Source organism: Haemorhous mexicanus, chromosome 2, assembly GCF_027477595.1.
Source record: "Haemorhous mexicanus isolate bHaeMex1 chromosome 2, bHaeMex1.pri, whole genome shotgun sequence".
In the NCBI taxonomy this organism is placed as follows: domain Eukaryota; kingdom Metazoa; phylum Chordata; class Aves; order Passeriformes; family Fringillidae; genus Haemorhous; species Haemorhous mexicanus.
The window spans coordinates 48,980,268-48,995,224 of NC_082342.1; the positions used below are offsets into that span (position 1 = coordinate 48,980,268).

The window sequence follows — 14,957 nt, forward strand, 5'->3', positions numbered from 1 at the left end:
TATAACAGACAATATTTGAGAAGTCTGCCAGAACATCTTCTAAACAATAAACAGCATCCACTAACACCCATAATTCCTATCACTGGGAGGATCAGTTCTTTTCTTAATGGCAACCTATGCCATGGAATCACTCTGCTGTACACTTAGGGCCTTTTGTAATGAAGAACATGGAACTTCAAGGACATCCCCAGGTTTCAGTGCATCACCCACAGCACTGCATCCATTCACATAAGGAGGTACAGAATAAAAATAGTTTCTAGCTTATGGAGCTAAAACTAATCTGAGAGCAGATGCTGCAGGAGATACTTTAAGCCCCAAACAGAAACAGCAGGCTGACTGTGCCAAGAGTTGGGGAATGGCACTGCTGCACTGCAAAACCTGAGGCTGCATGACCCATGCCCTGCTGGCAGCCTGGGAAAGCAGCTCCTACACACAGCTGGGGACTGTGTGCTCCCCACAGGAACCCAGGCCCTGCCTCTCTGTTGTGGCATACTTAAAAAATGTAACTTTGCACCAAAAAAAGAGATTCCATCACGAGGACCCCATTCAGGAGGTGTGAAGTGCTATGAAACCCACTCTTTTGATCAAGGCAGACTTGGCCTCGAAGGCCAAGCACATCCATCCTCAGCACATGCAAACCCTCTTGCTCTTGGGTGCTGAAAATGGCTGTCACCAGCTACCCAGCCAGTCCCTGCTCAAATATATTTCCTTCTCTCTCTTCAGGTTACAATGTCATCATCATATGGAAAAATAAAATAATTTCCTTGTCCATGAGGTAAAAAATGACCCAGCACTTTTTCAATAATCTAACATTTTGGTGTCAGACCGTTTGGTTCTTTAGGGGGTTTACCTGCCTGGAGAACTTTTTTTAAAGCAAATCACACTGCTCCTTGGTTTAAAGTATCTAAAAGCTTTTCAACAGTATTCAATGTTAAATTGCTGACACAAAACATACATATTTATGCTGGATGAGATAGGTCAAGAAAAAATGTGCATTCCATCTGAACTGAGAGGTTACAAGATTAATGACAGACTCTTCAAGGAGGGATATTAATTTTAGTCTTGGACTAGACTCTTGTAAAATCTGATGTGTTGCACTCCTGTTACAGAGTACTGCTGCAGTAGAAGAGCACAGCTCTCAGCCACCATCTTCCTTCAGTTTTAAGTAGTCCTTAGTTATACTGAGCTAAGCAGACAGAAGCACTGAGTAGAAAACTTTAAAGCAGGTAGAGATTCTAGGGAGCAGATAGGCAAGTTATGATGACTTGCACAGTTCCTGTGGTTGAGAAGATGCATCACAATTCTGCAGTGTCTGAAGGTCCAAGTGTAAAACCTTGTCTTGACCAGGTAAGCAGAGAGAAATGTAATTACTAACGTAATTTACTTCTTTTAGAACCACAGGGGAAAAAAAAAAAAAAAGAGGGAAGTAGACAGTCTAAAACAACTTATACTCAAATAATATGAAATTGTTCATGTGTGAGTCTAGAAGTACACTGCATATGGTCAGACAATTTCAGTTCATAAGTTTTCTGTTTAAAAGAGTTGAGTAGCTGTGTCCCCAACTACTAGTTAAATAATTTAAAAAAAAAAATCCCCAATCATTCCTTTCACACTTTGTATGAAAATGTATTCACTAGGGAATCCAGAAGCATATCTTTAATCATTTGGAAATGAGATAATTCACATATTTCACAACACGAATTTCATTTCAAGAACAAATACAGAACACTCTGTATTGTCATTCCTTTTCTAACAGTAGCTGAAAGTAATTTATAAGTTTACCCATTACATAAAGCATATTAAATGAGAGGTATTGAAAGTACTTGATAACTCATTAATCTAAATTGAAGGGCCTGAGAGCAAAGCCCTGATCTAGACAACTGGTCTGTCCAGTAGATATTTGCCACCATTAGCATTGTTTTCACAGCCAGGACACTAAAGCACCTTAGACTGTTAGAGTGTCCTTTCAAGGAACTCAGGGCAGGAACACAAAAGCAATAGGTGCTGCTCACCAGGCAATACTTTTTCAAAAGAAACCAAATCTTCTAGTTGGTGCACTTTCCTACTGTAATCTAGATCACTTCCAGGCAGGGAGTTTGCCTCTCCTCTTCCATGAACCATGGTCATGTGTTCAGCTGGATGTTCCATATGAAGAAGAGTTCTGCCAGGAAATCAGATGGAGAATTTCCTCTAGCCTATGGGGAGGGTGTTTGAGCTGAGGCAGTCACTGCCTCTGCTGACTTCTGCACTGTTTTCTCCAGTTTGATTAGAAAGAACCAGATTCCAGTGTTTTAGGTATGCCTGCAACTCTCCTTCACCATGTGCACCTCTGCTAGGAGACTGCTCTGCAAAATTCAGCATGGAACTTACCAAAAGATGGAGCCAGATAAGGCTGGGCAGATTTCTTTTTTTTTTTTTTTTGCTTTTCTTCCAGCATTAATTATAATATTGGAATAAGAAAAGTCCTCAATTGAAATACATGTAGCTGGATAACCAATTCCACTGTAATCCCACTCAAGGGCCAATACTAAGTGGTGAAAATTTGAATTTTAGGCGTGGAAGTTAAAGTGTCTGTAAAAAGGCAGAGGTACAAGCAGCCCAGAAGAACAGCAAACTGATTTTTCTTCTCCTTATATAGTAACTTGATGAGTATTAAATGGTATCACCAAAAAGTAAATGAATGACTGGGACCTTTGTCTACACGCTGTACAGGGACACACCTGCATATACCTGCTGGTTAAACAAAGCTGCAGACCACCATTTAAACTGTATTTTCCTAGGCTGGTGATATTTGCCATCTGGTATCAGAGACTGGGTTTACTTTGAAAAAACAGCAAACTCATTTGCAAATTGAGAAAGTGTTGTGGAAATAAAGAACCATTCCAAACACCAAAATTCTGTTGCAGTATCTCAACTTTCAAAAAACACAGTCAACTCAAACCCTGTATTTTTATGCTTCATCTATTTTGCTTAAAGGCAATACTATGACTTAGCATAATTATAAAAAATAAAGGGTAAAAACATATCCAACTACTACACTGCATAGTCAGATTCACTGCTGACAATGATAATCAATTTCTTTGGTGAGAAACTGAGACAGGAAGAAAATAAAAATTAAGAGAAATGTGATAATTTGGATTTTGCCACGTAGAAATGTAGAGACTATAATAATTTCAAGTTAGCTGTATTCCCCAAAGCTATTTAATTCTTCTTTCATACAAGAATTCCATTTATAATCTTCTACAAAACTGTATTAAATAACATTTTCTGGCTACAGTAACTTCAGATTTTTCTCAATGGAGAACTCTGAAGACAAACTTTGAAGCAAGACAAAAACAAAGTAGAGACATTCCGGCTCAGGTATTTAATTAGCTACAATAAGCTTATGTGTTTATAACTAATCTGTCCAACTGTATCAAAGTTTCTCTGGAAATTTTATACTATAGCTGTGCATTCATGCAGAATAAAGATCCTTTTTCTTTCACTGTCATGGCATTTAAGTCTCAATTGAAATAGGTTTTGAGGAGCAGACAACCCTATTAATCCCAGCTATTTTAATCTGGTGATTGATGAAAAGATTCAAGAAAGAAGATGGTTGTTTGTCGATCAAACATTTTTTAACTCAACTTTGAATATACACTGAGGGAGGAAAACTTTAGTGAATCAGAAGACAGTTTATGCCTAATAAATTTTAAGGGTATCAGCAATAGCCACTTCCACTTTTTCCTCAGGCATGTAAAAAAGTAAAGAACATGAGCAACTCTTTGTAGAAACTGCTGATGTGTGATTTACAAAGCAGAGGCCTCTATGAATTCCTTATTGAATGCTTCCAATGTGAGAAGCCACTGCCTCATGTCCAGTGTAAACTGAAAGTTTACAGCTGACAGCAAGTTGCTGCTGTAAGCAGCATCTTTCACTAATAGATGGAGACAATCCAGCTGTACTCTCCCCTTCTTTAGAATCACAGAACAATTTAGATTGGAGAAGATCTCTAAGATTATTGAGTCAACCATTAACCCAGTACTACCAAGTCCATCACTAAACCATGTCTCTATGCACCACATTCACATGTGTTTTGAACACTTTCAGGGATGGTGATTTCACCATTTCCCTGGGCAGCCTATTACAGTACTTGACCAATGTCAGTGAAAATTTTTTCCTAATATAGAATCTATACCTCCCCTGGTGTAACTTGAGGCCATTTTCACTTGTCCCATCAGATGTAACATGGTTCATCAGCTTCTTCTGAGATGTTTCAGTATGCTCAGGATTCCCCCTCTCTGTTGTCAGTCTTACTCAATGTCACCCAGGCTACAGAATATCTTGTCTCTATGCTGACTACAGACTCAAGAAGAGACTCTACCTGAGAAGAAGGGAGATTGTAGGTGGCTGGATTCAGGGGAAAACAGAAAAGAGGAGGAATTTATTTCATTGTCCCTTTCATTGATGAGATATATTTACCATTTGCTAGTGGTTTGCAAAAACAGTGAAATTTCTTTTCCAGCTGGACTATCAAACTCTTCTTTGTTTCTTCTGGTCTGCATCTATACTGCCTCTTTCTGGAAGTGGACTTAAGCAAAATAATCCTTGCCTTTGTCACCTCAATGACAATAACCACATTTCAAACCAACTCAGATGAGCTGATATCACTGCAACAGCAGCACTTAGGTAAGCTTAAGCTACAGAATTCCATTTGGAAAACCTTCTATTCTCATATGACAATATGAAGCTCTTCCTGAGATTTTCATAAATAGAAGAGAGTTACTTTAAAAGAGAGGCTCACAGAAACCAACCAAGTGAATACACAGTCATGAAACACACTGATTGCATCCATTTCATCAGAAGACTCAGAAATACTTAGGCTTATATACTTATCTAGAAACTGAAAAAATAACAAAGTTCATGGGAAACACTACAATGTTTTTGTAGAGAAAATGTATCTCTATTTCATACCCGAAGTACAGTGTCATCTCCAGCTGCTTTCAAGTCATCTTCCTTCCCAATGATTCTCTGTAGCTGTAGTGGTTGAAACATGAGAAAAGAACAGGAAAATTACAAATTTGATCTTATAAGAGCCTACTTTTTCTGAACCTTGATTTAATTGCACCTTTTCTTAATTATACATTTCTGCAAGTTTCTCTAGTCATGACAAAATATTTGCATACTTGAGAATATTTTGCTATTCAGACACACTTTTCCCTAGGAATGTCTTATCTACTGTGGTTAATATAACCAAACGTGAATCTATCTCTTGCAGCTCAGTGCTTACTCTATTTTTAGAGGAGATTTCCTAGCGCCAGAAGCTTAGTTTTCAGTTCAGAAGATTTTGAAAGTCTGGGTTATAACATCAAGGATCATTCCAGAAATAAAAATTATCTTGATTTTCATGCTGTCCTTCAAGATAGCTTTACATAGTTCTGTTACAAACATGATCTTCTGGACATGAAAAACATACCTGTTCAAATGAGGTACTATACAACTAACAATAAAGAATAATTTAATTAAATAAGAAAACATGCTTTTCAAAACTGGCATTAGGCAGAATGTGGTTTGAGTTTTCCCCTCCACCCTTGGAAAAAATTAATCTTGAATGTATTAGCTAAGAAGATTTTTAGAATTACTGAAATGACTCACATTTAAAAACATAACTTCCACTGTCCCAAATAAAGTTTTAAGGTAATATAAACAGTGCATTAATTTGCAGTACCTCAAGTATATCGGAGCTGCAAGGTTTCTTTGACTTTTATTTCAGCTTCAGAGATGAACACTGCCACAAGAACGAGTGATTTACTGTAGCCCAAAGTACACCTACCTTTCAGATGTTTGCATGAATCCTCAAAAGGACAGCAGAAATGAAAGAACAAGGGACTTAATACATTTCAGGTAGAGATATGGAATTACACCGATCACTCTGGATTTGGAGACTTTGAAAGATCCTTTTAAAGCTCAGGGATTTCAAAACTGCTGGTTTGCTTCTCAAGCATTTCTGAGTAATTCCTCAACCTGCTCATTAAAACCTGGAAAAAGTTCATTACCAAATTTCCACAGTAATTATTCTGGGGAGTTTTTAAATCTCTCCTTTGTTGTTATTTTTGTTTTTGTAGTTTTTGTTGTTGGTTTGGTTTTGTTTGTTTGTTTTGTTCTTAGGGAAACAGTATGAGCTTGTAAACAATAAGAAAAACACGCTATCAATTTGTGTTAACAAAGGTCATCCCTTGACCTTCAAATTTTGTGTAATTAACCTGTTCTGGGTTTGTTTAGGTTTTTTTAATACTCAATTTTTTAGTTTCTCAGGATGCTTACTTTCTATTATTAGTTTTAAAATGCACGTCTTGATAGTACTTACCAAAAGAAATGCTATAAAACAAGGCAATTAAACACCACTTGTTCCTCCAAATTATCTTAATTTTTGATCATTTACAAAACAAATTACTAGTATAGTAAAAGCATTGTGAATTTCTTCATAGCAAAATAGCATTATACAGCTGTGGGTAAAACCACAACTTCTTGTCCATATTCTCACTGAGAAATCACATTTTTTCTTACCTGAAAAATCAATCACTTGATCATAAATAAGGAATAAAACAGCAAAACCTTTCCAAACAGGAGTAAATAGCATTTTTCTCATCCAGATTTTATTTCTTAAGGACTCTTAAAAAAATCTGCAGAGTAGCTTGCAGTAGCAGAGGCTACTGAAGAGCACAGACACACAGCATAATTATTTTCACACGTATTCTGAAAGATTTCACTTGTTGTTTTCTTACACTGTATGCAAATTCTTAGAGTGCTTGAAACTATTTCCAGAAGTCTGTTGATTTTTTTTCAGCATAGTGCAGCAAGTACTCACAGAGGGTGAAGAATTCTGCACTCAAGAAATGGATTCCTCCATGTAATATTTATTTGTATTTAATATTTATATCTGCTCACCACTCACTATAATAATGGCTGATTCAAAGATAATGACACCTATTACGCACAAGTAAGGCCTCTATTAAAGACAGAAGTAATCTGTTCTGAACAGCCTTTCTGGCAGAAAGACTATGTCAGTCTTAAAAAAAAAAAGGAAAAAAAAAAAAAAAAAAGGTGTTTTGGCATCTTCCAGTTGCTTGAGAGAGATGAGTGCTTGTGGATGCTCTAAGACTACACAAGTGCTCTGTGCCACAGCTGCTGAGTGTTGGGTGCTGGCTCATTCAGCCCTAGAGGAAGCTCTACAAGTATTTTGTGGTATCTGCTCTCCAGCAGAAGTGTGTAAGACAGTCTATGTGCCATCAGACCTACTCTGCCTTTATTCCCAACAGTTTTGAACTGTCATTAGTTTTACTCTGACATCTTTAATCACGACAGATTTAGAGAGTTAGGGAAATTCCTTACTTGCTGGGGATTTTGGGAACTTTGGTAGCCTTATTCTTGGTGGGAGGTCTCAGATTAATGTGCATGGGTTATTATGTGTCTGGAAATCCCCCTCACCAAAGTCTCAAGTGAATGTCTTGGAAGCGCAGAGTTCACACAAGTCTCTTACTGTCCTCACAGAGATGCAGATAACATGGCTCTGAGAAATGATTCTGCTCTCTGGCAGGGGCTGATTAAAGGGTGGCAACTAACATCAGTGAACATGCCATTTCTACCTTGTCTTCTTCACCCTGGAGTTGCAGGGCAAAGCAACAAAACCCTCTTGGCCCTAATACTGAATACTGTGACTGTTTACCACTGAGATGTGGACGAAGCAGAATTACACTGGCTTCAACACAAAGAAATAGGGAGGAGAGAGAACAAGAGTATCCCTGTGAAGGGAGAGACTTTTACTGGAAATGAGGAAAATGGGCACTGAAATGGAAAGGCTACAGAGGACAAGACAGACTCCCTTGTTAAAAACATGAAACTGCATTCAAGATCTCCTTTCCCGAACACACATTTTTGTCAGCAGAGAACACTGGGAAATTTTGTACCTCACACTCCTGAAGTGCCTGATCCATATAGGTTTGAACAGCCTATATCCCATCACATAATGCAGGCACTGAGGACTGGGGTTGGAGTTTCTGCTTGTCACTCATTTCCCCTTCCTGAATGACCTGCTTGACACACCTTGTGCCTGTTCATCCAGGAACATGCGAGAATTGAGACATGCCCAATCCAAAGGAGGATGGACATTTTGCAAACCAAAAGGGAAGTTCTTGCCTCAAAGACTCTACAGTCTAGACCAGCAGTCAGACTCTACAGTCAGACATCACAGACATATATAGATGTCTCATCAGTAGATAATGGTGGGAAATGGGGAGCACAAGAGGTGACAAAGCGAGAGAAGGAACCAGCAATGAAATTTCTTTTCCCACTGTGCCCTGCCTACAGACACTGCCTCCTGCTTACTGCTTCTTCACTATTCTTTTCCACTGCATTTTCCTTGCATACATTTCCTGATGTTATTGTCAAATATAGTGTAGAAATCACTATAGAATAGTTCATATATATTTTGCTAGGATGTCAAGTGGGACAAGACAAATGACCGATTAGCCACACAATTTACTGATTTATTAGCTATCTAGAAACTTTCTCTGATGCATACAGAACTAAAGTATAGAGATTAACACACACACACACTTATTTCCACATACTTACATTCCAAAAATTTTATTTTTAAACCTAATCTATAACGTTTTCCTTGAAAACAGTCTCCTCTGTAAATATTAATAAAACAGTCACGAGAGAAAACATCCTCTGACATACTTGCATCCTGTGGGACTTCTTTGAATTTAAATGATTCCTGCGAGTTGACAGAGTGATTTATATGGGGGTCTTTTTACCACTCTATATTATTTTATCAATACAGCCCAAAAAGGAAATGGAAAGTAACAATCTATCTAAGTAGAATAATTTTCATTTAACTTGATTGACTCTAAAGAAATCAAATTATTTTTAATGATTTATAGAATGTGTTCACCCCTACATTTGATGATTTTCTGTTGTTTATACTGGCTGATTCAATTAGATTTACCTGAAATGGGTAATGATAATAAATATATAACATATTGCACATCTCCCAAAAGAGTGGTGTAAGAATCTCCTTATTTGCTTAACTGACAGTGTTTTTTTAAAGAAAGCACTGATAATTTGGGATTTTGGTGCAGAGGCACTATAAGCTAAACATGTTCACTAGTGTTCATGGAGTTTTTTTTTGCTTGTAACATACTGTTTTGCAGCTGCATAATACAGCCATAACATACTTATTTTGGTAATCAGGGAACTGCTAGTCTGATAACAATTCACTATGATTGCACCTGGTTTAGTAGTTTAAAAATACAGGCTTTACTAGAATTTGATTTCTTTTTAATCAGCAAAATAATTAACACTAACAGAACAAATTCTTCAAAATTAAAAGATCTTGTGTAGCAACAAATGGGTGTGGGGCTGTGCTGCTTTTGGCTGGGGTAGAGTTAGCTTCCTTCACAGTGGCTGGTGTGGGAGAGTGTTTTAAATTTGTGCTGAGCAGAGAGCTGATAACACAGAGATGTTTTTGTTATTGCTGAGCAGGGCTCACACAGAGCCAGGGCCTTTTCTGCTTTTGTACTGCCAGGCTGGGGAGGGGCTGAGGGTGCTTGGGAGGTTGGGAGAGGACACAGCCAGGACAGGTGACCCCAACTGACCAAAGGGACATTACAGACCATCTGACATCATGCTCTGTGCTTAAAGCAGGGGAAAAGAGGAAGAGGAGGACATTTGCAGTGATGGCTTTTGTCGTCCCAAGTCGCCATTACACGTGGTGGGTCCCTGCTCTCCTGGGGATGGCTGAACACTGCCTGCCCATGGGAAGCAGCGAATCCCTTGTTTTGCTTTGCTTGTGTGCATGGCTTTTGCTTTGCCTATTAAAATGTCTTTATCTCAATCCATTCTCTTACTCTTCTGATTCTCTTCCTGATCCAGCTGGTGGGGGAAAGACCAAGCAGCTGCCTGGGGCTGGGTAGCTGGCTGGGGTTACACCATGCCAAAGGTATCTGCAGGTTCAGTTAGGGGCTTCTGGGAATACTGTCTCGGAAAATTACTTAATTTGAAGTATTATTTTCAAATAGTACTACTAAGTCTAGAAGTATTTTTGCAACATTTTAGAATAGATTTAAAGTATGACTCATCAATCATAACCTTGCTAAGAGACAATTCACTGAAATAAAGGTGATAAGTGCAAAACACGTGGACAGCTATTCTATTATTAATTTAGAGTTTAAGGCTATGCAAGTCACCTAAATAAATTTTTGCTAATTTCTCTATCAACAGGTCCATCTTTCAAAATTTCAGATTTTAAGATTCTCTAGAGATGTGAGTTCACAATCAACTTAAACATCACCCTAGTGACTGAAAATATTTTGAATCAAGTAGCCATGTCAGCTTCTTATAAAATTGTCTCTCCACTTACCCCAAATATGAATTAAGGATCTGAAATAAGTTGAGGGATTCTATGAACAATTAAGATTGTTAATTCTGCATTCAACTTCTGACAAGAAGTACTTAGTTAGTCTCCTGTTAAATACATAAAAGTTGAATAGGCTGTATAATTAAAGCCTATTCTTCTTAAAAACAGCAGAGCAAGGTTTTCTTAGTTTTTAAAGTATCTACCTTTCTCCCCCAAGTTTAGATATAATATGGGAAAAAAACTGCTGTTTCTCTTCAAAGTGTGAATTGATAAAAACCTTTCTGCAACAGCAAGCAAAATTAATAAAGACCAAAGGAGGATGGGGAATTAAAGAAATTATTCAACATATTAAGAAAACAAAAGACTCTTCCAGATGATTATTTAAATTAGCTCATGGGATTAAGGGATATACACTAATTCCTACCTTCCCAGTAGCAGTTATTTACTTACAACTCTCAGGTAACATTTATACAAGCGGATTCAATTATGATAAGTACCTCTATCACAATACTTCAATACGTGCTCCTTTCATATGAAATATTTTAGTAAGCATGTGATCATAGACTGGACTGAAAAACAGGCTTGATGATTTTAATGAATCTTCACTGAGCAAATATGGTTATATTTGGATCTATTAAAATACACATCGATCTATTTTAAATTAAAATGTATGTAAATATACCTACCTTAAAGAATTCTTTCATTTCAACTTGTTCATTGCCATCTGCATCCAACATTTTAAAGGCAATCTGAAGTCCAGTCTGGGGTTCTGCAACAAATTGCAAAAGAACTTTATTGAAAATATCACACACTTATACTAGAACTCAAATACCAAATGGAAAATGAGTATTGACTCTGGTTCAGTTCTCCATTGCTATGTACACAAATGGTATTTCCAGTGAACCATACACACCTCTTCCAATACAAGCAAACTGTCTAAACACCTTTTCACTATCATTTCAAGGGATAATTGATGCAATGGCAAAGAAAGAAATGCCAGCAGGGCCTAAGTACAAGCCATGAATGTCCATCTGACTCCAACAAAAATACTGTATCTCTTACTTAAGATGTTCCCAAACGATGTCTCTAAAATCCCATGTCACTTCTGCAGTCTAGCTTTGCCTTATTTATAAGAGCTCTTTTTCCGGTGAGAAGAATGAAAAACTCCTTCTGGCTGTTTTTGACAAAAGCATGTTTTCTGTGACTCCCATCAAGATGAATTTTTTCAGGAATTCTACACAATTTTACCCTGTATTTCCTTCCCTGAGTGGATATTTCTTTTCAACACAAAAATGTAACAAGTTCTGAATCTTGAAGACTCTATAAAAGCATGGTGTGCTTCGAGCTCCTTCCCACAATTTCCTGATCTTAATTTGCTTACAGGAGGTGGCCTTGAACGTTGGCAAGCCCACACAGGAGCAGCATGCTGCTGAAATGTAGCTACAGTTCACTGTGGTAGCAAGCCCTTATCCCAGTATTCTCTGGAGCAGGTGAATTAATGCCACAACCCAATCACGTCAGGCATGGACTTACTGTCTCTGGAATATACTGATGCTTCCAAGAACAATGCTGGACTCATGAGGGCAGCAAAGTAGTATCTCTAAAAAACTCCAATGCCTTCAGAGTTTTGCTTCTGGAAATATATTCTTCTAGTTGCATTCTGTAAAGTTTTAAACCTTGCTTTTTTAAAAGAGACTTTTTCTGCAGAGGGAACAAGTTAAAGAGATATCCCATTCCTTTCAAGTCATAACAAGATGGTTAAAGAAAGTACTATTTTTTCATTTCAGAAATTACTATATTTTCAGCAGTCAACTAATATTCTGTGTGAAACAATCTTGTGTTGCAGGGGTATTTTATAAATACCATTGCAATCTGCACAGCAGTGCTGTCCCCAGCAACTGGGTTGATTTAATACTCAAAACTGGCTTCCTTTCCATGGGAATGCCACATGCTAAATTTGTGTTACTAGTACAAAAGCAAGAAAAGGCTATCCAATAACATATTTAGAGAATAAAAGTAATTGATGTATTTAATAGCAATTCATACCATCTGTGTTCCAATTTTCAGATAAGAGAGCTGTTAGTGAAAATATAGACCTAAAGCTGCTTATACTGTTTAGAGATGACATACTTATCTGATATGATGTAACCCCAAAGGTATGTGTTTGTAAAATAAGCATAGTTCAAAGACTACCACAGATATATTTGTATTTAATTAGAATCAGGCAAAATTCCAAAATCTGAACAGAAGTGCTTCATCCTGGCTGTGAGTGCAGGTTAGACCTAGGTGCTTCCTCTCCTAATACTCCTGCATTGACCAAGCTGTCAGCTTGTGTGACTGGGTAATTGAAACAAAGCTCTAAGTAAAGGTGACAACTTCAGTTCCTGGGCTTCTTCACCAGGCAGGGAGGGCTCCATTAAATGTTGCTAGAAATGAAATTCAATACAGCACTGGAGGAAAAAAGATAGTGATGACACAAGGCACACAGAAAAGAGAAAAGAAGGTCATGGGGGAAAAAAATAAAACCTTTGTCTGTCACAAAATTGCATTTTCAAGTTCAGTGTTATTACAGCCTCTGATTTTGTATGACAGGCAGCATGGTCTCGTCAGCAGCGTGGAACCAGGAGTCTGATGACTCTTTTACCATTTCCCTATTGCTCAGTTGGTGACTTGGAAGTAATTTAAATATTGATGCCTGCTTTAAGAAATCTCACATTCTTACTAGCGAGAGAGACAGGTTGTGTAACTCGGGGCTGAGTGACAGGGGATACTTGTTAGGCAAAGATAGAGGCACTAACACTTGTTGACATTTGCTTTCAAACTGATCAGTATGATAACCCTCTGTGTAACCAAAGCAGCAACATTACGACAGCATTTTTATCCTGCAAAGGTGCCTTTGTTTTTGCAGTTCAATACATTCCTATATAAATTCTGTGAAAAACAATGTTCTTGATTTTCTGGAGAAGTGGAACAACATTCTCTGATACTGTTCAATTTTCTAATTGTTTCAGCCAATAATTCAGCATGAATACACTTTCAGCCACCATAAATTTCTAAAGAAATAGAATCTTTGGCACCTATTCCTGCAACTTTAAGGTATTCTTCTGAAGTAATAATTTGGCTGTCATGGTTGTCCTTTTTTAATATAAATTCATCTTTTATGAGTTGCAATAAAGATTTTAAAATGAGTATCCTACCTGGGCTAAACTCCTGTCTCTGATTTTAAAAGCCAAGCAGTGTGTAGCACGGGACAGTCACCACTGCTGGAGCAGTGTATTTGTATGTTAAAGTTTAATGCCTATCTATACATATATATAATTCAATATTGTGTACTGGCTGAAGTAGCCAAAAAGATTATCTACCTTTCATGCTGTGCAACAGGAACTAATGCAGTTCTGCTAAGAAATTAGGTAAGCTTCAGAAGGGCCACTTGAATTGTGCAAGAGGTGCAAAATAATGAAAAGCTGGACATACTCTCTCCACTCTGTAGACACCAACATTACATGTTCATACTACACCATGAGAGGGGGGATTTCCAGAGCAAAGAAAATGTGTCAATTATTTAAGGCTGAGCTGTGGGCCTTGCAACCACGGAAGTGATGAGGGTCACACGAGAGTGATGCCTCTGCAGTCTGTCAGGAAAGAAGTGACTGCTTCCTTCTCTCCTTTCCCCATGCACTGATACAATAAATCTATTATGCTTGGCTTTGTCCCTTGCTGAAAATGTTAGACTGTATAAGTCAGTCAAACAAGACTGCCTGTGGACTATTCTGTGAACTATTCCATGGACATGCATATGGACTTCACTACTGCTCTCGGGGTCTCGCCATGTAATGCTCATTGACACACCTCAAATCTCAGTGTTTTTAAGCATCACCTACACATCAGAACAAAACAGGGGGTGGCAAGCATGGCACAGAGAAAGTACCAGACAATCCCAGGTCACTTCCATGCACAAAACCAAAAAACGCCTGTTGCTTGTAGATAAAGCAAGTACCAAACAAAAGTTGTTTTAAAAGAAAGTAGCTGAGAGAAAAAGGAAGGAAGCAAAGGAGGGGGGCTGAAATACATGTACAATACTTGGAGGAAATAAAGCCAAAAGGAACAGAGGATAAAGAAAAGGGACTTTAAAGTCAGACAAAAAGACACTGAAGAATTCTGCTGTTTATGTTTTGCATCCATTGCAAATCTGAACACAACAAAAACAGGCAATGACCTCTGAGACACTACAGCAGTTTTTCACACCCCTGAATGAGCTATATTGCTAATATAGCTCATTGTCCAAAATGACTAAAACTACTAACCAGAAGAAAAATTATTCATCTTCCCATCAAGTTCTTCCTCCCCTTATTATGTCCTTCTGTAATCAAAATCTCCCCCCTCTCAAAGGATTCAAAAAGACTTTTCTGATCCCATAGTGCAGGAGGTACCATGATTTTTGAAGTATTGCTATGGGCCAATGATGACATTGATTTCCATTTATATTAATGCATTGTCACTCTATATACCATAATTTTTTATGTTTTGCTATAATGCAGAAATTTAGAAGCTAAAAAAT

At 37.7% G+C, this 14,957-nt stretch overlaps 1 protein-coding gene across 1 annotated transcript in view; it reads right to left on the minus strand.

Moving 5' to 3' along the window:
* Positions 1-14,957, minus strand: part of MICU2 (mitochondrial calcium uptake 2) — a 133,542-nt gene that overhangs the window by 18,376 nt on the left and 100,209 nt on the right. The window contains exons 6-7 of the mRNA XM_059838727.1: positions 11,086-11,168; positions 4,954-5,016 (exon numbers count right to left, since the gene is read on the minus strand). Of these exons, the coding sequence (XP_059694710.1) occupies positions 4,954-5,016; positions 11,086-11,168 (146 nt within the window). The remainder of the gene's footprint in view (positions 1-4,953; positions 5,017-11,085; positions 11,169-14,957) is intronic.